The sequence below is a fragment of the Pteronotus mesoamericanus genome, unplaced genomic scaffold (assembly GCF_021234165.1).
Source record: "Pteronotus mesoamericanus isolate MK-2021 breed Mesoamerican mustached bat unplaced genomic scaffold, CSHL_Meso_final contig_20, whole genome shotgun sequence".
In the NCBI taxonomy this organism is placed as follows: Eukaryota; Metazoa; Chordata; class Mammalia; order Chiroptera; family Mormoopidae; genus Pteronotus; species Pteronotus mesoamericanus.
This window is the reverse complement of record NW_026555085.1, coordinates 95,908,185-95,931,220: the sequence shown is the minus strand read 5'-3', so window position 1 is coordinate 95,931,220 and position 23,036 is coordinate 95,908,185. Positions and strand designations below refer to the sequence as shown.

General features: G+C 40.1%; 1 protein-coding gene across 5 annotated transcripts in view; it reads left to right on the top strand.

Annotated features, from left to right (window-relative positions):
- The window catches only part of SYNE1 (spectrin repeat containing nuclear envelope protein 1), a 414,665-nt gene that overhangs the window by 202,291 nt on the left and 189,338 nt on the right, over positions 1-23,036 (top strand). For all 5 annotated transcript variants that reach the window (XM_054570132.1, XM_054570129.1, XM_054570128.1 and 2 more), the window contains 17 exons: positions 255-391; positions 612-789; positions 1,209-1,391; positions 4,621-4,764; positions 5,103-5,258; positions 7,277-7,441; positions 8,774-8,946; positions 10,307-10,460; positions 11,130-11,273; positions 12,070-12,234; positions 14,923-15,240; positions 16,172-16,327; positions 16,467-16,637; positions 17,463-17,789; positions 18,903-19,055; positions 19,355-19,522; positions 21,338-21,514. In XM_054570132.1, the coding sequence (XP_054426107.1) occupies positions 255-391; positions 612-789; positions 1,209-1,391; positions 4,621-4,764; positions 5,103-5,258; positions 7,277-7,441; positions 8,774-8,946; positions 10,307-10,460; positions 11,130-11,273; positions 12,070-12,234; positions 14,923-15,240; positions 16,172-16,327; positions 16,467-16,637; positions 17,463-17,789; positions 18,903-19,055; positions 19,355-19,522; positions 21,338-21,514 (3,069 nt within the window). The remainder of the gene's footprint in view (positions 1-254; positions 392-611; positions 790-1,208; positions 1,392-4,620; positions 4,765-5,102; positions 5,259-7,276; positions 7,442-8,773; positions 8,947-10,306; positions 10,461-11,129; positions 11,274-12,069; positions 12,235-14,922; positions 15,241-16,171; positions 16,328-16,466; positions 16,638-17,462; positions 17,790-18,902; positions 19,056-19,354; positions 19,523-21,337; positions 21,515-23,036) is intronic.

The window sequence follows — 23,036 nt, the reverse complement described above, 5'->3', positions numbered from 1 at the left end:
ACCACTCAATCATTTGACTTTTTGACAACATTTCATCCTAGAGTGCCTATCCGTGGCTGGAAAAGAATACAAATTAGCCATGTCGTATTATTTACCACGGAGGAATCCTGAAAATAGGCCTCATTTCCTTACTGAATCTATGTTGGTTCTTCCCTCACTAATAATTTGAAATATGATTTATACATTTATAGTAAGAAGATGTGGAAATTACCTAATTCAAATGCTTACCCCTCTGTCTTGTTATTTCCTGCTAGGAAATACTGGATGCTCTACAAAAAGCAGAGCCTAAGACAGAGGATCTGAAGTCTCAGCTGAATGAGCTGTGTCGATTTTCCAGAGACCTGAGTACATACAGTGGGAAAGTTTCTGCCTTGATTAAAGAATATAATTGGTGAGCATGAACCTTATTGGTATTTAAAATATTTCTATCCGATAAGAAGCTAGAGGTCTATGTGTTAAGTATGATTTCAATATTAATTTAAATTAATCATCAAATACCTTACTAAATGACATGAATGCATAATCTAAGAATTGTTGAGTCTATCAAACATTATTTTAATCTCCTTTGTCATTTCTTTCCTTCCATTAAATGCTTCCAATCATGGATTCAGTCTTTGTTTGCAAGCATCCAAGGGCTGTCAGAATAAAGAACAGGTTCTACAGCAAAGATTTCGGAGAGCCTTCAAGGATTTCCAGCAGTGGCTGGTTAATGCAAAAATCACTACTGCAAAATGTTTTGATATACCTCAAAATATTAGTGAAGTTTCAACAAGTCTTCAGAAAATACAGGTAAAAGTTTCATTAATTAATTCTAATGACGGAGCTTAAGTGAATTAAAAAGGTACATCTAGATCATTTTAGAAGCATATTAAAATTTTGCTTAAGAAACTCAAATTTAAATAAATCCATGCTTGAAACAATTGACTGTACATGAAGAGAAACTAGCCCATTTATATAAATTAATGCTATTTTTTATATATTAATAGGGATTTAGTGACAAGCACTGTACCTCAGCACTTTAAGCAGATTTTTTCATTTGATGTTTACAGTAACCATATCAGATATGGTAATAGAGTCTTTGTCACTTAATATGTACAATAAAATTGTTTATTCCTTCTCTGTGACTTTATTGAGAAAGAAGTAGAAACATCCATGTATTTTAAAGCGGAGAGCACTTTACCACGCTTATCTTACATTTTTCCTTATAGGAATTTTCATCAGAAAGTGAAAATGGGCAGCACAAGCTAAACATGATGCTATCTAAAGGGGAACTTTTGACTACTCTGTTAACCAAAGAGAAAGCCAATGCTATCCAGGCCAAAATGGCAAATGCAAAAGAAGATTGGAAAAATTTTCATTCAAATCTTCACCAGAAGGAATCTGCCCTGGAGGTACAATATATGCAACTGCCTGGACACATTCTGCCTTATATGTTGGTGGTGACGTTGTTAGTTAGACCACACTCCCAATATATCCAAGTACCCTTGTCAACGATTTCGGTCATCCCTCTCTGAACAGAAATGAATGACTAGATAACCCAAGAAACAGCTCAGTGTGAGAAGTGTGAACCTCACTGAGGAATTAAGTAGCTTGCATAGTAGGGGATATTCTCATAGACCATAAGAAACAACTGGTTTTCATTTTAAGCATATCCATATCACTTAATCTTTCACTTGAAATCCCTTAATTTTGGAAGTTGTTCTAAGAGAATGAGCAGAAATATCTCTGTAGGACTACAAAATGCTATGGATGAAAAGACGTATCTTAACTAATGCAAATATCAAGTTGTAGATTTTAGAAGTTAAATATGCAAACAGACAATGTTTATACAATTTCATTTTAATCTACAGATGACATAAGTTGAATTTATTTTAACTATAACATAATTACTGCCACAATGCAATTCTTCTTTTCTTGTGAAACCATCTGTTCTGTGTACCAGCTTGTCATGGAGGAAAACTTAGAGACACGGAAAAAAGTTTTTCTTTTTAAAACAACTTTTCCTGGCAAAATAGATAGTTAATTCTATTGTAACCATGGGAAAAAGTAATAATAGAGCATGAATTCTAGAAGGAGCAAATGTATATTTACTCAGTTCTTTTCTAACCTAAGTCCACTGTAGTTCTCCTTTGGGGTGTTGGCTATTCTTTCATGATAGCCATCCTCTATTTAATACGGAGTGATAATCATTATACAGTTCTACAAATTTACTCTTAACTCTGCAGGGATTGTAAATGCAATGTGGTTTGAGTTCTGAAGTATCTGCTATTGAGGGTAGTACATCTAGGAATGACAGCAAGATTATCTAGTTCAAGAGATGTCCAGGAGCAGAGTAAATGGATAGGTCAGGAAAAGCCTACCTTTCCTCCCTCCCTCCCTCCCTCCCTCCCTCCCTCCCTCCCTCCCTCCCTCCTTCCTTCCCTTCCTTCCTTCCTATTAGTAGAACACACATAATATTGCCTATTATGTTCCATGCATTATATCAGGAATATAAGAGGTTTATTTTTTTCTCCTCAGAGAATTCACTTTCAGAGTAAAAAAACAAAAAACAAAAAAAAAACAAAAAAAACGTATATAAAGAGATCAGTATATGATAGTCACTCAAAGAAGGGAAGTTGAGGAAGGTTTTCAGAGAGGTGACATTTTAACTGAACCTTGAAGACTAAACATTCTTTCAAATTGCCGAGGTTGACAGTGTTTCAAGTAGAAGGACTTGAATGTACAGGTCCAGGGAGCTAGGACACTCACATGGAGCTTGAGGGGAAGAGCAACAAAAATAAGACTGGTGGTGGAGATTAGGGCCAAAGAATGAAATGTTATGTATACTAAGCAAATTGACCTTGACTTGTGACCAGGGTTCCTCATCTGAACCCCAGAACAGCATTTATTTTTTCAATTTTCCCAAGGATACACCATAACCCGTACCATTCTAGACGTGTAAGGGAGAGGTTCATTAATTGCATATAACGGATGCTTTAGGAGACTAGGGCTTAATTCTCTCTCAAAATCCTGGTTGTGAAAGGTTAAGTGAGGAACTTATAGGTCTTTAAGCTGGAGATAAACATGCTAACTCTCTGACCACAGTGTAGACCACAATGGGGAATAGTGAGTAGCTTTCACAATGGCCCAGATGAGAGAAATGAAGGCCCAAATTAAGAAAACAATAGATGAAGACTTATCTATATGGTAAACCATAACTGGGTTTGGTAATAAATTTGATAAGAGGAGAAGTTAAGTTTGAGTCCTTAGTTTGTAGTTTGGAAGATGGCATGAATGGCAATGTCATTAACTGAGACATGACTATAGTGGAGGGGACAGCAAAAATTAATTCAAATTAATATATATTAAATTTTATGTATTTGCAAGACATCCATGGGGTAATGGCCAGGAAAGTAGCAGTTAAAATGAGTGCAAAGCTCAAAAGAGAGGGTAGAGCTGAAACAATAGTGGTGTTGAACAGTTACCAGTACCTGTTGTAGGCACTTAACATATATTAACACAGTTAATCCTCATAACTGCTCTCTGAGCTAGGAGCTCTCATTTCTATTTTGTAGAAGAGGAAGTTAAGGCAAAAGGTGGTTAAATAATCTGCCAGGTTCTCATAGCCAGTAAATGATGGAGACGAGGTTCAAAGCCAGACATCTGACTTAGTGTTGTATAAATACATCCTATAAATGTAGGAGTTTGTGGGTGGTCATGGGAAAGATCATTGGAAAAACATGCAGAATGAACATTTAATGGGAGGCCCATACACCCTCATGTATAGGAACTATACGAGGAGCACGGAGTCACGTGACTTGGTATCAAGCTGTCTCTATTCCTGTTTCCCAGGCCTCTCACTCAGACCTTGTGACTTCCCTCCTTAGACTGAGAAACCAATTTTTTGTGTGTTAGAGTTCTGACTACACCCCTGAAGCTCTGCCCCTCAGTTCTGCAGAATTAAATTCCTGATCGTGGTCCTTAGTCTGCCCTTTGGTGGCCCCACGAGACTTCAGGAACAGAGAGATGGAAATGCCTTGAATTTATTAATTTATTGAGTTATTCAACAGATATTTTCTGAGCACCTTCCATCTTCCAAGGACTACTCTAGGCTCTGGGGATATAGCAAAGAATAAAACATCACAAAATTCTTGCCCTCATGAAGCTTGAACGTGAGTAGAACACTCCAGGAGCTTTCTTGGTATCTTACATTTGTGAAGCACTTTTATTTTCCGAAGAATCCCCATTGTTATCCATCTCCCTCAGAGGTGACTCTAGGAGGCATGACTGTAAATAACAAATGTGGCAGAAATGGGTGCCAAGTCTGATATGGGTTGGATAATTAGGGAAAAGCTCATTTTTTTAAAAAAAATAGATCCAGTTGGACAGGCCAGGGGAGAGCAACAGGGGAAATATGGTGACAGCTGTAACCGAACAACAATAAAAAAAAAAGTATGTCCATAAAAAGTTCTCAAAGGATGTTCAAAAGTAATACCGGTACCAAGGAGAAGGATAGAAGGTCCCAAGTATTGGGAACAGAGCAAGGAGGAGGGGAGTACTTAGACTGAATGCCAAGTGAAAGACTTTGCCCTTGCTGTTAAACATTTTTTTCTATGCCTAATATTATTTGAAACCTTGTAGAATCTGAAGATCCAAATGAAGGACTTTGAAGTGAGCGCTGAGCCTGTCCAGGAGTGGCTGAGCAAAACGGAGAAGACGGTGCGTGAGAGCAGCACCCGCCTGTATGACCTGCCAGCCAAGAGGAGAGAACAGCAGAAGCTGCAGGTGACGAGACCTTGGGCCCACATGGCCCCATCTTGATCCCCATCCCGTGTGTGCCATGTGTCCGGATGCCTGCCGAGCACCCTGGAACTAGACGACGCTGTCTTGAGACAAAGCGTACCCTCTCCCTATTTCTGACAGATTTTATGTGTTCTGGCTTTCCTTTGAAGCTGGTTGTTTTTTTTGTCTTACAGTCCTTACTGTGTGTAGCTTGGAAATAATAAAGCCTCAGGGCACACCTGTGGCTCGCCAGTGTTGGTTTCCCTGTCCTTCAGACCAGAGCTTCGTTGGCGATGTGCTTTTCCCCAGCTTCTTAATGGTGACTTGCTTGTGCTTTTCAGTCTGTCCTTGAGGAAATAAACTGCTACGAGCCTCAGCTCCACAGGCTAAAAGAGAAAGCTCAGCAGCTGTGGGAAGGACAAGCTGCCAGCAGGAGCTTTGTGCACAGAGTGTCGCAGCTGTCTGCTCAGTATCTAGCGCTAAGCAATCTAACGAAGGTAACGCCCGCCATGTGCTGTGTGTGAGTGTGGTCCTGATGTAACACATCTAGAGTCCCAGTGGGACTGGGCAGGGTGTCGGCCTGGCAGCCCCAGCTTGGGAACAAGGCCTGTTAGTCTGCTCCCAGCCTCACAATTTGAGTCTAGTATTCGTGCTGCGTCATCTCGATGTGGTTGTCCAAACAGAGCAAGGGAGGGTTCAAAGACTGAAGGGACTTCCCATCTCTATTATTGCACAAAGCATTCCCTTTTGTACTGAATTGGCATGTTCTCTGGAGCTTTTATTTCGAAAACTCAATGCATAAACATAAGGCAAAATTCAGTTTGGGGCCTAAGGAATCTCGGATTAGGTTACTTTAGAAAAACTTGAATTCAAAGCAGTTTAAATTTTACTGGGATAAATAAAACAAGTTCGGGGTCATTTTAAAAATTTCTCTAAATTCTTTATATTCATTCCATAAGGGTCAGGGTGAGTTGATTGAGATTTTTTAGTTCAGTCCACAGAGCAAAGGTGACAATGATTTGTTTTACTGATTAAATGTCTTTTCTAACAGCTTAGAAAAAAGTAAATGGGACCCCACTTGGTCTCATTCAGAGCACTCAGCAGGCACGACACCGATGGTGTGAGGCAAGCCCACTTTAAGCTTTATGTGGCTTGTGGCATATGTTCCCTATATTTGTCTTCTGCATTTCAGGTCTTAGAATGTAGGGATCCTCCTGTAATTTAGTCTTCTTTAACTTGGCATCCCCTATTTTGGTGTGGGCTCCCTTCTAGTTCTGCTCATTTGGATCCTGAAGAAAACATCACACTTGTATAGACTTGGAGTAAATAGTCTGTGTTTACACAGATGCTTTTCCTATGAATAAGTTAAGCATCGTGCTAAGCGAAATAAGCCAGTCAGAAAAGACAAGTGCCATATGATATCACTCATATTGGGAATCTAATGAGCAAAATAAACTAACAAACAGAATAGAAACAGACTCAGAGAGAGAGAACAGACTGACAGCTGTCGTGGCGGGGCGGGGGGGGTTGCAGGGCTGAGTAACAAAGATAAAGGGATTAAGCAAAAAATAAAAAGAAAAAAACCTAATAGACATAAAATAAGTTACTTTTTTTTGTCTTTAGAAAACCTGGCTCATATCTAAAATTAAAATTAATTAAGGGCATGTCCATAAGTCCTTTTTCCTTTTAGCTCAATCCTTCTACCCCCTCACCTCCCCCCTTCACTAGCTGTCATCTGTTCTCCATCTATGAGTCTGTCCCCATTTTCCTTGTTAGTTCAGTTTGACCATTAGCTTCCACATATGAGTGAAATCACATGGGGTTTGAATTCCCTGGTGATTGCTGCAGGGAGGGGAGTATAAAGGGACTCCATGGTAATGGAAAAAAATACAATAAAGATTAAATAAAATTTTAAAAATCAAGGACATCTTTTTATTCCTTTGTATGTATTTAGATACCAACTATCAATAGGTATTTGTACGCTTTCAGAGCTGTAAAACCTCACTCCTGAACTTTACTGTGTTGGATATGACATAATTAATAAACAAAATCATATCTATGATGCCAGCCTTTAAGTTTTAGTGACATTACAAAATCTCTTGCTAACAGCGTAAGTCGTGTGGCATCTGTTGAGCCAAATATGATTATGTAAAAGCTAGAGACAATTTTGACTGCTGTCCCAGACAAGGGGTTAGGCAAGTGTTACTGATTCTGAAAAACAGTCATAATATTCATAAAGAAGAATAGCAATTAAGTTGGGGGGCTGTAAATTGTAATTGTAATTGAAATGATACTTTCTCTGCTTTTTGACGGAGTGAGTCTCACCTTTTTACTCTTTCGGAATAGCTCACACTTGTCATGGATATTGCAGCCAGGCATCATCCCCGAGCAGCGTATGAGCCTAGGGCCCAGCCCCGTTATTTGAAACAAACGGTTAGCTCTACGGTTTGAGTAGCTGCAGACCATGAGGTCTCTGTGAAACGGACAGCTGGGAACCCACGTCTGTCATTTCCAGGAGAAAGTGTCCAGGCTGGATAGAATCGTCGCAGAGCACAGTCAGTTCGCTCTCGGGGTGAAAGAACTGCAAGACTGGATGACAGACGCGGTTCACATGCTGGATTCTTACTGTCACCCCGCATCCGACAAAAGTCTGCTGGACAGCAGGATGCTCAAGCTGGAGGTAGGCGTTTTGAGAAAAATATCTCAAATTGACAGAATTTGTTTTTCTCGGAATTCCTTAAGTCTGCACCTACTTGGTGTTGCTGTCTTACTCTCACCACGGGAAACCTCAGAATGCTCCATTTGCATAGGGCGCGCAAGTCTAAGCATCCTGGGTCATTTGGAACAGGTTCACACGTAAATCCTTCACAAAAATAAACTAACAGCCCAAATGTGGTCATTTTCTTGCTTGATAGCTGGTTAAGAGGCTAGTGTCAAATCACATCACCAACACATTTATTCTGAGAAAATATTTCAATGAAATGTGTTATAGGGCAAAGCATTTTTCATCTTGTTCAATGTACTTGCCTGTCTATATTATTTAGTCAATTTTTCCATCCTAACATATTAGTTCTAGTTTCCATTAATAGCAAAATAATGATTCTTCATTCATTCGTCTCTCATGCACATGCTGGGTGTCTTCTAGGAGACTGTCACTCTGTCCTAATACCAAGGATGCAGAAAGGAATAAAATATCATCTTTGTCCTCAAGGACTTCATTATCAAATGCCAGAGGCTGAAACTCAGAGGCAATAAGAGCAGATGGGGTTATGCTTATGGTTAGAGACACACAGAGTAGAACCAGGCAGGAGGGATGGGGTTAAGAGGCAGAGCTGGTTTCTCAAGAAGTCTGATGCCTAAACTGATACTTGAGAAGCCTGCCATGTGAGCAAAAGCCAGGATAAACAAGCACCATGGTGTTTGAGAGATCGCCAGCGGCTCCTTCGTGCTGCAGCCAAGATGGATGGCAGTGGGTGGCTGAGGCGGAATCAGTAGAGGTTGGCCAGGTCCAAATTAGGGGGAGAGATGAAGCTTTGCCTCTTAGGTGATAGCACCAGTTTTGTGACTTTGACCAAAACTTCCTTCTTAAATAAAAAAAGATGAGTGCTTATGAAGAACTTGAAATATATATTAATATATAAAATAAATTACATTTCTTTGGCCAGAGGCCTTACCATTTATCAAGTTCTCCATCTTGTGATTTTTGAGAATTCATAAATTCTACCACAGTCTATTTTTCTCTTATAAACAACCAGTAAGATAAAACTTTCAGTGGAAAGGAGAGAGAATTCAGAGAAGAACCGAGACCTGCAAAGCCAAGGCCACTGGGAGGCCAGCCGGTGACAGGTGATTGGTTACTGGCACTCACCAGCAGGTGACTCTCCCACCCTTGAGAGATCCAAGGCACAACACAATTGCCTATCATTCTACAGTCTTTGGGAGCTCCGAAATATTAAAAGCCAGAGATGTTCCACATGCAAATGACAAAAGACTTCTGTATTTCCTTTTATAGGCTCTGTTATCAGTGAAACAGGAAAAAGAGATCCAGATGAAAATGGTCGTGACCAGAGGGGAGTCTGTCCTGCAGAGCACCTCTCCAGAGGGCATCCCTGCTCTCCAGCAGCAGCTGCAGAATGTGAAGGACATGTGGGCTTCCCTTTTGTCTGCAGCAATCCGTTGCAAAAGGTAAGAGAGATTGCAGCCCGCTACTGCGGAGCCATTGCCGAAAGGTCAATATGGTCACCCAGTAGCACACTGTTCCTGGGGTCAGGTGCCCTTTCTCTCCCCGCCAACCCCTGCCGCCACCACCCCACTCCTTCCTTCCTCTCTTCCATGCTCCTTCCCTCCCTTTACTTTTTTTCTTATTAGAACAAAGAAACTGGCAGGAACAGTCTCGCACTTAAGTTCTTTGCAATACTATGCCTTGTTTAATATAAGACTACACACTCAGCTTTTATTTTCACTGCTTTAAAAAGTCTAACGATAGCTAAATGTTTCATCATGTAAAGATACATCAGTCAAAGCCAAGTGGTTTCCTTGGGAGATCACCCCAGGAAAAAGCAGTAGGGGGGGCCTGGAAATAGAGATGAGGAAGGCGCGTGGGCAGCTGGAACTGAGTCCTGCCGGGCAGTGCTGGGAGCCAGGGCAGAACAGATGTCTTGGAGTTACCCTGCCAGAGAATAGGGCAGCAGAAATTCCCAGGAGTCAGGAGGGCAATTGCAGGCTGCCCCCAGGGGCAACAGACCCGGCCCTTCTTGCCTACAAAGCCCTGAGGCTGAGAGAGCAGAGGCATCCGTGCTTGCCCTCCGGCCTAGAGGGTGTGGAGCTGGCCGTGGGACGTGCAAGTGGCGGCGTGCTGCGTGCAGCGCTGTGGTCTGGGTACACCTGGGTGGAACACCCAGAGCAAGGCAGTAAAATCAGGCACAAATGATCAAAGAGTTAAAAATATAATCTCCATATTGAGAGAGGGAAGTCGTTAATTTATCTGTAAGGGAAATAATCAGGTTTTAATACTTGGACCAATTCAGGAAATGTTGCCCTATTTTTCCACTGTAATTCCCTGATTTTAAATCTCATGTAAGGTAGTTACCATGCTTGTTCTTGATCGCTTCTTCTTTCTTTCATTGATTCCTTTTCCCTTCTACTCTGAACATCCTGCTCATATTGATAGAGCGAAGAATTGATTCTCTTCCCACCCAGAGTCCTGCTTGGCTCCACAAAAGCCTCACTCCAGAAATCTCTCCCGGTTGTGCCCTAAGGCCTTTGCTTGTGTCTCCTGGGGCCTGATTCCTGACTCCAGGTCTCACATCCAGTCCCCCTTTCTGTCTGTTGTCTGGCATTTAACTGTCCCTGGCCTCCTGAAGCTGTGCTTACCAGGGACCCAGATTTGATGAGCCCTGGCCACTCGGGGTCCCCGCCCAGCTCAGCCCCATCCCGGCCTCCCTGTGCGCTTCCCGTGGGTGGAGTGGGCAGGGCAGACAAAACACCAGGGTTGGACTGACAGGGCTTCTTAGTAGAGACCGCTGTCCTTTCCAATGCCTTTCAGTCAACTCGAAGGAGCTCTCTCTAAGTGGACGAGTTACCAGGACGATGTCCGACAGTTTTCCAGTTGGATGGACAGCGTAGAAGCCAGCCTGGATGAGTCAGAGAGGCAGTACGCGGAGCTGCGGGACAAGATGGCTGCTCTGGGAAAGGCCAAGGTGGGGGCTGGGTTGCAGATTCCAGTCGTTCTCTGACGGGCTTCTTCAGAATGCCACCGTCACGCCAAAAATGTGGTTACCTGGGCGATAAGATAGGGCTTTACACAGAAAACTATTTGGGACTTGTACCATAAATTCGAATGGCTTCGGAAGCTAAGCTTCTGTCGTGGCTATTTTATTATGTGAGTGAAATTTTTCTCTTTCGGGAAAATCACAAGGATCCATGTTTTATGATACCGACCATTTAAAATTTGGTCACTTGTAATATCTTCAGCATACTCATCATTAGGAAGTAAAAATGCTTTCTTTTAATCACATCCTTTTGTATTTCTCCCTTTGCGTATTTGTCATAGTGCTCATATCAGTATAGTACTGGATGTGAGGATTTTTAAATACATAGATACCTAGATAAATACTGGGGATATGTTCCCAAATCTTTATTGATAGTAGTATTCCAACAATAAAACACACACACACACACACACACACACACACACATTTTCATATATACAGATGGATTGATCTATCTATCTACCTACCTATCTATCTACAAATAGATAGCCTGAGATCACTTGTCAAGTATACAGTCAAAATACCTTAATATTATCAGTATCATTGATATGATGGTATTTGGGATAACTCCTTGATTATTTTTTAAATGTTCTCTAGTTATTAAATGAAGAAGTACTGAGTCACAGCAGCTTGCTGGAAACCATTGAAGTCAAAGGGGCTGGCATGACGGAACACTACGTCACCCAGTTAGAGTTCCAGGATCTACAGGAGCGATACAGAACCATCAAGGAGAGGACCAAGGTACATTTAACCGTGTTCCTTGGAGACTCACCCACCTGCTGAAGTCAGGACGTTTGGAGCTGTGCTTCCTTAAAGGCTCTTTTATTTTTGGAAATGGCAGATTTGTGAAAGCAGATAGAAGGAAAAGATATAGCAGAGAGCAAAGTAAATTTAATACTTTAAGGCAAACCACGGGCAAAACCATACAAAAACTTTCAAATATTTTAGTTCGTGAAAGTTACTGAAAGAAAATATTTCTCAACTAAAAATTCCTAGAAATTTATAATAAAAATATATAAATGCCTTTGCATGGCTGGTACTAAGAGTTCTCTAAAGCAGGAACTGTTCATCAATAATATTATTTAGGCCCTCATTTAGGCCTCACAAATAAAAAATAACTTTTCAAAGCACATCCTTCTTTTTTAGATGAAGTACATGGAAAAATAAATCCACAGTGAGCCCAAATCCTTACTTAAGGCATAATATAAGAATTTTAGTTTTCTTCATAAACAACAGTGTATTTTTATGACAAGTAAAGTTAATTCATTTTTTTTTTTGGCATGTCAGTGTTACACTTCATAAGAAATTCAGAGATCAGGAAGTTAATTCAACACAATGATAGTTAAAGGTTCTTTTAATCCTGATACTATTTTTTGTATTTTTGCATAAATCTTGAATCTTCATTCTTCTAGGAAACCATATTCCAATGATTTAATAATCATGCTTTTCTGATATCCCAAGAGAGAATTCTTATAGTACATTGAAACCGCATGTAGTATTGTACTCCCATCTTAATTATCTTAAATGCTAATAATAGGATGCAGTAACGAAGTCTGAGAAACTAGTTCGCCTGCACCAAGAGTATCAGCGAGACCTCAGGGCATTTGAAGTGTGGCTGGGGCAAGAACGAGAAAAGCTGGAGCAATACTCAGTCCTTGAAGGTGATACCCATACCCACGAAACAACATTGCGGGATCTTCAGGTAATGTTTGTTTTATCTTAAAACAAAGGAATTTTCATTCTGAATATAGAATTATTCTTTTTAAACAATGAGAAGTTAATATGACCTTGAATCCTATACATAGCTGATACATGTTAAATTAAACTGTAGTAAGGCCTGATCTAGAGCATTCTGGGACCTCAGTAGTATATGCTGGTCAAGATCACTTAGTAGGTAATTTAAATCCAGCAAGACTGGGACTTGAAGAATTTGTTCAGATACTATGGTGGTCTAATTTATGGTGTTGACTGGCCCATCTGCCCACTGGTTCTTAAATGATTCAGTTAGATATGGGACATAGCATCCAGAATCAATAGAATGTGATACTCCTTCAAGTCAAACTCATCGGACCATTTTGGGCCATCTGGCTTCAACCAAAACCTCGATTATGGAGATATAGGGCCCAGGTCAGAGTCCTAGAAGAAGGGATTAGAGGAGCTAGAGACTGCTGGTGCCCAGGTAATAGGCTGTAGCTCAGGGTGAGATGACAGACCCAGGAAAGTGGCTCTAACCACTTATTTGCTCACTCAGCATTTATTGAATACCCAATACAGCGCAGACACTGGGCTGGCCACCGCAGGTAAAAATGATTAAAATAGTATTGCTGCCTTCAAGGAACAGTAACCGAGTGAGAAATGTAGACTCATAGTTTGTTTAGGAATCTCATCCATTCTGTGTTAGCATAGTAGGATACTCTGGTCTGCTGGGTTTAGCTGTTGTACTTTATTTTAATGGAGTTGACTTTGTTTTTGCTAAATAACCCTGCTCAGCACTTCACTCCAGACACTCTTGGCAGAAGCAAATGCTGAGCTCTCTAGGCTTCTGTGTGGGAACTGGGCCAATAAGTTACTTGTCCCCAGCAGATGTTTCCCTTGTTGGGGTCAGGAGAAAATGTTTCACTTCAGTCTGTAGTAATGTGGCCCAAACCTAATTCAACCTCTCAATTTGTCATGCATTAATTCTTATTACATTGTCTCTTTATGAGTCATCACAAAGGTTGGAAAGACGATAAGATGATAGTGGCAGATAAAGGTAGTGAAGAATTGTGATGTTCCAACTGCACAGCACACCGTCTTTAGGATCGTGATATCCCAGGACACACACAGTGGTGTGGGGGTTGGCCAGCCTGCAGTGTGGACCACATTCACAAAATGTTTTGTGTAAACTGAAGGCCAATAGAATGTAATAGAATTTAAACTATTGAACCGTATTTTTTTCCTTCAAGATGAATACTTGAAATATGGGCCACATAAGAATGTATATAACACAGTGATGATTTGTATAATAGCAAACACAGTTATAAAATATGGAAAGGGGAATATATTGAGGAGATAAATAACTTAGAGTAAAGATCAGTAAGTGACTGCCAAGAGCCACAATGCCTGTATTGAAATAAAGTTTTAATGGAACACAGCCACACCCAGTCATTTGTGTACCACCTGTTGCTACTTCAGAGCTACGGTGGCAGAGTTAAGTGGCTGCTGCAGAGACTGTATGGCCCACAAATCCCAAAATGTGTACTATCCAGCCCTTGAAAAAATTTGCCAACTCCTGACTTAAAGGAGATTAAAAGTACAAAATTAACTTTAAAAAAATTTTAAGAACTTTGGAGTAAAATTTTTGTGTTTTTGGCTGTTTTGATTAATAGTTCTCCATATATATTGTTCTCTTCCATTTACACATTCACAGTCAGCATTCTTGAAGTGACATCAAACTGAGGAACAATGTATCCATTAGTTTGTACCATGTGAGATTGCTATTTTTGCAGATAAAAAGTCAGTCACCAGCAACTTCAATTGTTTCAGCTGATATTAAGTATTTTTATCATTATGTATTTTGACTAAAAATGTCAGTATTTATAATATACTTGGCGGGTTTTGACTTGGTTCCTTTCAACTTTAGTTGATCAGATCAAGTATCAATGTCCATTTTTTTTAACATAAGAGATGCAAGTGCATACTATTGTTTTGTCAATATTGTTAAGGATAGGAGTTTTTCCTTCTTATAAATTATAGTTGATGCTCTTGAAGACTTGGTTCATACTGAACTTGTAAGGTAAATCCCCGGAGCTTAGGCTTTGGCGGAAGAAAATGTATTTGCCCTGGAAACATCCATTTGGCTGTTGTAATCATTCAACCTCTCATTACCCTCTGGGCTAACTTTTCTTGGCCAACACATTCCCTAGAGCAGGCTTTGGCACAATTTCCTTTCTTAGCAGAAAGAGGGTCCATTGTTCCTGTCTGAACTACAAGCGTAGCACTGATTTCATTCAATGTCAAGCAAGAAGCCCTAGGCTTTTAAACAGATTATGAGCCATAAAAGGCCTAGGGTTTTCTTTTAACCAATAGCTCTTTAATCATAAGTGCTTTTGCCTAAAAACTGAAAGGTCAAATTTCACAAACTGTTTCTAAGAAGATTGAGCCAAATATTACTCTGTGCATTTTTCATGTGTGTGCATGTGTTTTGATTATTTTAATAAGAAATATTTCCAAATCTTTCTCCTGACTTGGGAAATAATATTTGGTGTTAGGTTGTTTTATATAAGACAGAATAAAATCATTCTTTTCTAACATGAGGTTCAAGATGGCACAGTTGGCTTGGGTGAGACGTGATGACCTGTGTAGGTGTAAATCGTGAATGAGATGTGACAGCCATTCCTGTCCCTGGCAGGAGCTGCAGGTTCACTGTGCGGAGGGGCAGGCGCTTTTGAATTCAGCGCTGCACGCCAGAGAGGAGGTGATACCATCAGGCATCCCCCAGACGGAGGATCGGGCTTTGGAGTCTCTCCGGCAGGACTGGCAGGCTTACCAGCAGAGACTGTCTGAGACCCGAACTCAGCTCAATAGTGTAGTCAACAAATTGAGACTGATGGAGCAAAAGTTTCAGCAGGTAGACGAATGGCTAAAAACGCTGGAGGAGAAAATGAGTCTCAGAACCGGACGCCAGTCTAACCGGGCAGCCAAGGAGACACAGTTACATCAGATGAAGGTAAGTTAGTGCAAATTCCCAGTCTCGGTCAGAGAAGCATTTGCCTTGTAGAGTTTGTTTCATAAAGATGTTTAGTAAATTCTTTTTTTGTACAAGGTTTATATTTTTGCAAAATCTTCTGCTTGAAAAGAAAGTTAACATAAATCACAGTGGAGCATTCTTACAGCAATTATGAATAGAATCTTAAATTAGCCTTTAATAAAATATAATTTAATGAAATAATTTATATTTTTCCTATACCCTATGACCTTTCTTTGTAAACATACAGAAATGCCAGTATTGCAATCATTTAATTGAATGGTTCTGATTTGAAATTGTTCCAATTTAGTGCATTGAAATAATACTTGGCATTTAGTTTTATTCTGATTTTTGTGCAAATTTGATGCATGTAATCAAAATAATGCTTAGACCTTTAGAATTTTTTCATTATTTATCTAGTTTAAAATTTATCTAAGTACAAAGGAAGATATAAAAATATGCCACTCTGCTTTTAAAATTTTGAACAGAATTGTAATATATACAGAAAAGTACTCAAACTCAAAGTGTACAGCTTCTATCATGTAATTGTATTTTTAATGAAGCGTATATATAAAATACATTTTCAAAATTATATCAGAATAAATGTAATCTAAATATACACTAGAATCATCCCCTATTAATACAGTTATATATATATATAATTTTATGTTTTTTGAACTGAAGTGTAATGTATACAAAAAAGTGCCCCAAATCAAGAATGTCATAATTTGTATGACATTGTTGTAATACAATTTTTTGAGAGAGTTGAATACACATTTTCAAAATTGTATCTCAGAATAAATAAATTCTAACCATGCCCTGGAATCATTTCCTACTAAGGAGACGGACACATCTGTCTCACTCAGCGGTGCCTAAGAGTAATCGTTTCCTCGCACCCTTTGCGCCCTTGCAGAAGTGGCAGGAAGAAATCGCCTCCTACAGAGATGAAGTGGAGGAGGTGGGAACCAGAGCCCAGGAGATCCTGGACGAGCGCCACGTGAGCAGCCGCCTGGGCTGCCAGGCCACCCAGCTGACTTCCAGATACCAGGCCCTCCTTCTCCAAGTGCTGGTGAGAGGGCCGCCAGCTGCCCCATGTAGACCAGCGTGCTTCCCCAGCCAGAGCCCCCCGCCTTCCGCGCGCTTCCTTCCATGAAGGCACTGGCACAGGCCTTTAACTCACCATCCAATTTTGTTTCTTTTTTCCAAAGGAACAAATAAAATTCCTGGAGGAAGAGGTCCAGAGTTTGGAGGAAGCCGAATTATCCCTAAGTTCCTATTCTGATTGGTACAGCTCTACTCATAAAAACTTCAAGAATGTGGCTGCCAAAATTGATAAAGTAGATAAAGCGGTGATGGGGAAAAAAATGAAGACATTGGAGGTAGATGTGCCAGCATCAGACTTGTCCCCTGACCTTTCTTCTTCCACTGGTCTGCTCCATTCTCCTGCGGAGCCCTTGGGAGGCACGGGCTCCCCCCTGCTCCCTGTGATGGGGGCCCTTGGCTCATCGCTTCACTTCAGATACTAAGCTCCTATCTCTTGAAGGCCAAAAGGAGACTTGTATTTATTGGTGATGTGATCTCACCTGAATGACTTAGACATGACCGCTCATGAAATTGTTAACTAAATTCCAGTTTAACACTTGAAAAAATTAGGACAAAAAATTTATCTCAAATTCATGGTAGTATGTGTTGCCAGTTGTAACTCAGGTCTTTAGGAACATTGCTGAGGATAAGAGAAACAGCAAGTTCTTTCTTAAGTCACTGATTTGGAAATCACCTAGTGATCGAAGTATTTTAAAACCTATATTGAGGTAAATAAAAGAGGATTTCTGATTCCTGGCAGGTCAAAACTGGTTATAAACTTCAAAAACACCCCTGGCTGGTGTGGCTCAGTGGATTGAGCACGAGCCTATAAACCAAAGGGTCGCTGGTTCCATTCCCTGTCAGGGCACGTGCCTGGGTTGTGAGCCAGGTCCCCAGTAGGGGGCATGCAAGAGGCAACCACACATTGATGTTTCTCTCCCTCTCTTTCTCCCTCCCTTTCCCTCTCTCTAAGAATAAATAAATAAAATCTTTAAAAAAAACTTCAAAAACATATTTTAAGGGGCAATAGTGGACTCAAGAATGGGGTTGAAAGTCTTTTCTCTAAAAGGGAGGAAATGAGGTTAACTCAGTGTTTGTTCCCTGCTCACTCCCTCTCTTAGGGTTTGCTAAAAGACATGGAGAAAGGCCACAGTTTGCTGAAATCGGCCCGCGAGAAAGGAGAGAGGGCTCTAGAGTTCTTGGAGGACGGTGAGGCAGATACTTTAAGAAACGAGATCCACGGCCACGTGGAGCAGCTGAAGGAGCTGACCAGCACTGTTCGGAAAGAGCACATGACCCTGGAAAAAGGCCTTCATTTAGCAAAGGAATTCTCAGATAAATATAAAGCACTCACGCAGTGGATAGCAGAATACCAAGAAATCCTACATGTTCCTGAAGAACCCAAAATGGAATTATATGAGAAAAAAGCTCAACTATCTAAATACAAGGTAGTGTGTTGTTACTCACCGACAAATGCCGGAGGAGCATAGAGGGTGTGACTGGGAGGGAGGTGATTCCGGGTGTGTCACCCTTAGTCCGGGATGGAAAATGTCCCTGACTTGTCTGTCCTCCTGGGGGTGAGTGATGCAGATGTGTGTGGCTGTATATACTGCATCAAAGTCATATTTCCATCCAGGAATCGCATTTGCCTGATATTCAAAGATTGTTTCAATGCATAGAGAGCTATTCTCACACTATGAGCCAGGTGAAGGGATACTCCTGATCACGTATTCCTGGCATTAGGATCTCACACCTATAGATTTTATCTGTTTCAGGTAGAGTCTCCCCTTCACCTTTGGCCTATAAGCTGACCTATGGTAAATTTAAAATGAGATACCATATTTGTAAGGAAACACGTTCTAATTAACCAACTATAGCTAAGCATTGTAGAAATTAATTTTTCAAAGAATAAATGATGGCACAAATACAGCTGGCAACACAGGATATAGATATAGAGATTTCACCTGTTCACATTTTTGAAACAATTGTGAAAGTTTATATGTGGAATAACATGTGTTCTAAATTTGACCTGAGTGATCAAACGATAGTCTTTAAGAATTATGTGACAACTTACCTTGAAGCGTTCCCTGTCGGAAGCTTTTTCTTCCTCCAGCCAACGTGTCTGTTCCAATCCTTGCCTTTTCTACCAAATCTGACAGCGTGTCATTGAACCACTGAGTTCTTGAGGCCGCCGGCACCACAGCCTCACAGCTGGAATTTGTCTCCCTAACCTTACATGCACCTCAAGCTGCAGCTAACATCATGAACTCAAGATAAAAAGATAGAGCCTCGTTTCGTCTTTCTTTTCTCTGCTGAAGGGAATGGGTTGGAAGCTGGAAATAGAAACTACGTTGAATGTAGCCAAACGCAGTTCTTTTCCATCCTTCCCTCTCCACACTCTTGAATGTGTTATCCTCTCTTTAAAAGCTTTATCAGCCATAAAAAACTGTTTCCGTTCATGTTTTCCATGTATGGATTTATAAGCAGGTATCAGATCATGTTGTATGCGCACCTTGACCACACAGGTGAGCGCCCTTTCTCTTTTTCCTTTGTAATTCAAGTCACTTCAACAAATAGTGCTGTCCCACGAGCCATCAGTAAAATCAGTGAGAGAGAAAGGTGAAGCTCTTCTGGAGCTGGTGCAGGATGTCACTTTGAAGGACAAAATAGACAAGCTTCAGAGCGATTACCAGGACCTCTGCAGTGCGGGAAAGGTAAGGAGACGTTGGAAACTCAGTACAAAATGTGTTTATTTGCCAGAAAGGGGGTCCTGACTCCTTTTTCTCTGTCAGAAAAACTTAAGGGCTGGGATGGATCAGTATTTTTCCTTCTACACAGATGGCATAAGGACTTTTATTTCCGGGTTTTTTGTTTTTTTGGACCCTAGTAATGTGATATGTGTAACCCTAGTGATATATGTACCCTAAGAGTTGCCCTGGGTTTTTCAAAATATAAAAGTTTTGAGCAGTTTTTTGGCTTGAAAGTCACCTCTGGAGGGCACCTCGCTTCACAGGAGCATGTTCACAGTCTCGAGGTGAAGGTCAAAGACCACGAAGATTATAACATTGAGCTCCAGGAAGTGGAAAAGTGGCTGCTGCAGATGTCAGGCAGGCTGGTGGCGCCCGACCTCATGGAGACCAGCAGCCTAGAGACAATCACCCAGCAACTGGCCCACCACAAGGTACGTCTGGTCCCTACTGAGCCGAGGAACACAGGGTGGCTTTCACCGCCTCACTCATGTGTGTGCATGCGCACGCATCTCTGGATTATAATGGTCGAAGGTAAACAGTCAGGTCTGAGTCCCAAGGACATCTAATAATCGAGAACAGTTAAACTCAATATTTAAGTGAGTCAATAATAGTTGACTCCTGGCATTCAACTCTGAACACACTGTAGCATTTTCCCCAGCTAATAGTTTCTTATTGCAGAATTTAATCTTTATGGAATAATTTATCAAAGAGATTATCTTTAATTTAGAAAAGCATAGCCAAAGATAGGATACAGGGATACAGTAATCAGAAAGTCTGGGTTGTAGCCAGCCCTCCTCCTTCCTCACTGGGGGAACCTAGCTTCTCTGAGCCCCCTTTTTCTCCATCATAAAGGGCGGTAATGAGACCAGCCTCGTCACAGAGCTGTGTGAGCGCCACAGGAGATAATGCCCATGAAAGCATTTTGTAAGCCACAAATTACAGTGCTGATATGAGCCGTTCTTATCTTTATTAGTATGTCTTTTTAGTAATTATATGTACCAGATGGCAGATGTCATGCGATCACAATTTAATGGAGCAATTTTGCTGACCTTAAGAAACGGAATTTTCGTTATAATGTCGTTAAAGGCTAGTAGTATATGTCTTAGGGCAGCTGTTAACATCCCCAGGCTTCAGGGTTCCTGTCTGTAGGAGAAAGTTTTATTTAGCAAATATGAATAGAAAACTACATGGTATATTCTATTAGGCACTGTGGCAGTACCCTGAATAACCTCATGATGAAGTGACTCTATTCCAACTCGAAGACCTAATGGTTCTTTTCAATGTGGTGTGTATAATAACCATGAACACAATGCTGCAGGAAAAATGGCATACCCCAGGCTGCTGAGGGACCGCTAGATTTCCCACAAATATGTTGATGTATCGACCCAGGAAACCTTGCGTTGGAGTGTGCCACTTGTCATTAGTATCCTGTAGCTGTCAAGAAATTAAAACCTGATTTGAAAAAGTTAGCTCCTCTTCTCTACGTGATCTCTGAGAGTGCTCATTAGAGAACACGTGTGGGACCAGGTTATGAATGAACCGAAGTCAGGAAGGGCGGGGTCTGAAGCCCGAAGCCCAGGGGGGCTCTGCCGTTTACTAGTGGGTGGCCTTGAGTGTGCCACAGAACCTCCGTCTGCTTCAGTCTCCTCATCTGTAAAACAGTGGTAGAATACGCATTCCTCACAACTTACATATGGTGCCTGGGACATAGCAGGTGTTTAATAAATGGTAAGTGGTAAATGTTATATTTTAATATAAATATTATTTGATATAAATTAAGTATAACTTAAATCATTAGATGCTAGGTTATTCTACAAATCAGTTGTTATATTATTAGATACATTGGATATTAATATATTAAATAAAAATTATATTTTAGATACAAGTTGTACCAGAATTATAATTTATAGAGCTGAAAAATTTATAAACATCCTTTCTTTGATAATAATACTATGGAGCAGCTATCTCTCTAGCTGGCTGAGATAAACCTCAAACTCACTCTAGTCTTAAAGGTTACCTCATCATCCCTATGTAACTTAATCTATTAAATTCATCAAGTCTTCCCATTGGAGTTTCCCTGAAACATACTTTTCTTTTTATTTGCTATATGGCAACCAAGATAAATTGCAAAACTCTTTCAAAAGTATCATTAAACAGTGAAATCTTAATCTTAAGCTTTCTGTCCAATAAATAGATTATTTAAAGACTAAAAACTGAATTATGAGAATTGTTGTTTCTTTTTCCAGGCAATGATGGAAGAAATTGCTGGCTTTGAAGACCGTTTGAACAACCTTAAAATTAAAGGCGACAATTTGATCAGCCAATGTGCAGAGCACCTCCAACCGAAACTCAAACAAAACGTGCGCGCCCATCTGCAGGGCACGAAGGATAGTTACTCAGCGGTCTGCAGTACGGCCCAGAGGGTGAGTGCCGCCGGTGGGTTCTAGAATGGCTATGAGTCAAGGAGAAAGCCCGTGCAATCTAGAGGTTTGTAAAAAGAGTGTCGTTGCTTTGGTCTTCAAGATAGTTTTGGTGTATGTACAGACAAGAGCATAGATTTCAATCTCTATGTGGACACAGGACTCATATACTGTACATTTGATTGATGTGACAAGGCTGTGAATTTCAGGTACTTGCTTTTATCCAATCCCTTTATTCATCAATTAATATCAAATGTATTTGAATTTTGTTTTGCTTATTTTTAGTTGAACATCACCAATATTTTTTTCTAATTTTCCACTTATTCTGTTAACACCCAAATAAATTTATGTGATGTCCAGAATAAAAATTTTTTCAAATTCTATGCAGCTTAGGTTCTATTCTAATATAGTATTTTTATGCATTCATATAGAAATTGATAAAAATAATAAGTATCAATTTTGAGTAATACTTCAAAGAGTGTAATGAGTTATACTAAAGTGGAATCCCTAATATTATAGAAATAAGTCTAAGATGAATAAGAGTTGCCCTTTTAATAAAAATAAAGTATGTCAGATTAGGGAAGTTTTCAGCCATTATTTCTTCAAATGGGCTCTCGACCCCTTGCTCTCTCTCTTCTCTTGGTACCTCTATGAATGCAGATGTTGTTATGCTTGATGTTGTCTTGAGGTCCCTTATTTTCTTCATTTTTAAAAAAATTCTTTTTTTCTTTTTGTTGTTCTGATAGGGTGTTTTCTGTTCTCTTGTCCTCTAAATTGCTGATTTGATACCCTGCTTCATCCAACCTGCTATTGATTCCTTCTAGTGTAGTCTTCATTTAAGATATGGTATTCTTTCTTTCTGAATGGCTCTTTGTTATGGCTTTTATGTCCTTTTTAATGCTTACTTTCTCTTTAAGTTCTCACTGAGATCATCCATTCTTCCCCTAAGGTCCTGGAGCATCCCTGTAACCATTGTTTTGAACTCTGCATCTGATATCTTGGTTGCTTCTATTGCATTTCATTGTTTTCCTGGAAATTTCTCTTGTCCTTTCATTTAGGACATATTTCTCTTTCTCCCTATTTTGTCTGCTTTTTTTGTGTCTGCCTCTGTGTATTCACTACACACAAAATGGATTAAATTAACTCAAAATGGATTAAAGATTTAAATGTAAGACTTGAAACCATAAAAATTTTAGAAGGAAACATAGGCATGAAAATCTTAGACACTCCTCATAGCAATGTTTTTTCTGATATATCTCCCCGGGCAAGGGAAACAAAATTAAAAATTTTAAAAACAATGGGATTATATCAAATTAAAAAGTTTTTGCACAGCATAGGACCCAAAATGAAAGGACAACCCACTGAATGAGAGAACATATTTGCCAATAACACACCTGATAAGGGGTTAATAATGAAAATATATAAAGAACTCAAACAACTCAACACACACACACAAATGAAACAATCTAATTAAAAAATGGGAAAATTACCTGAATAGACATTTCTCCAGAGAGAACATACAGAT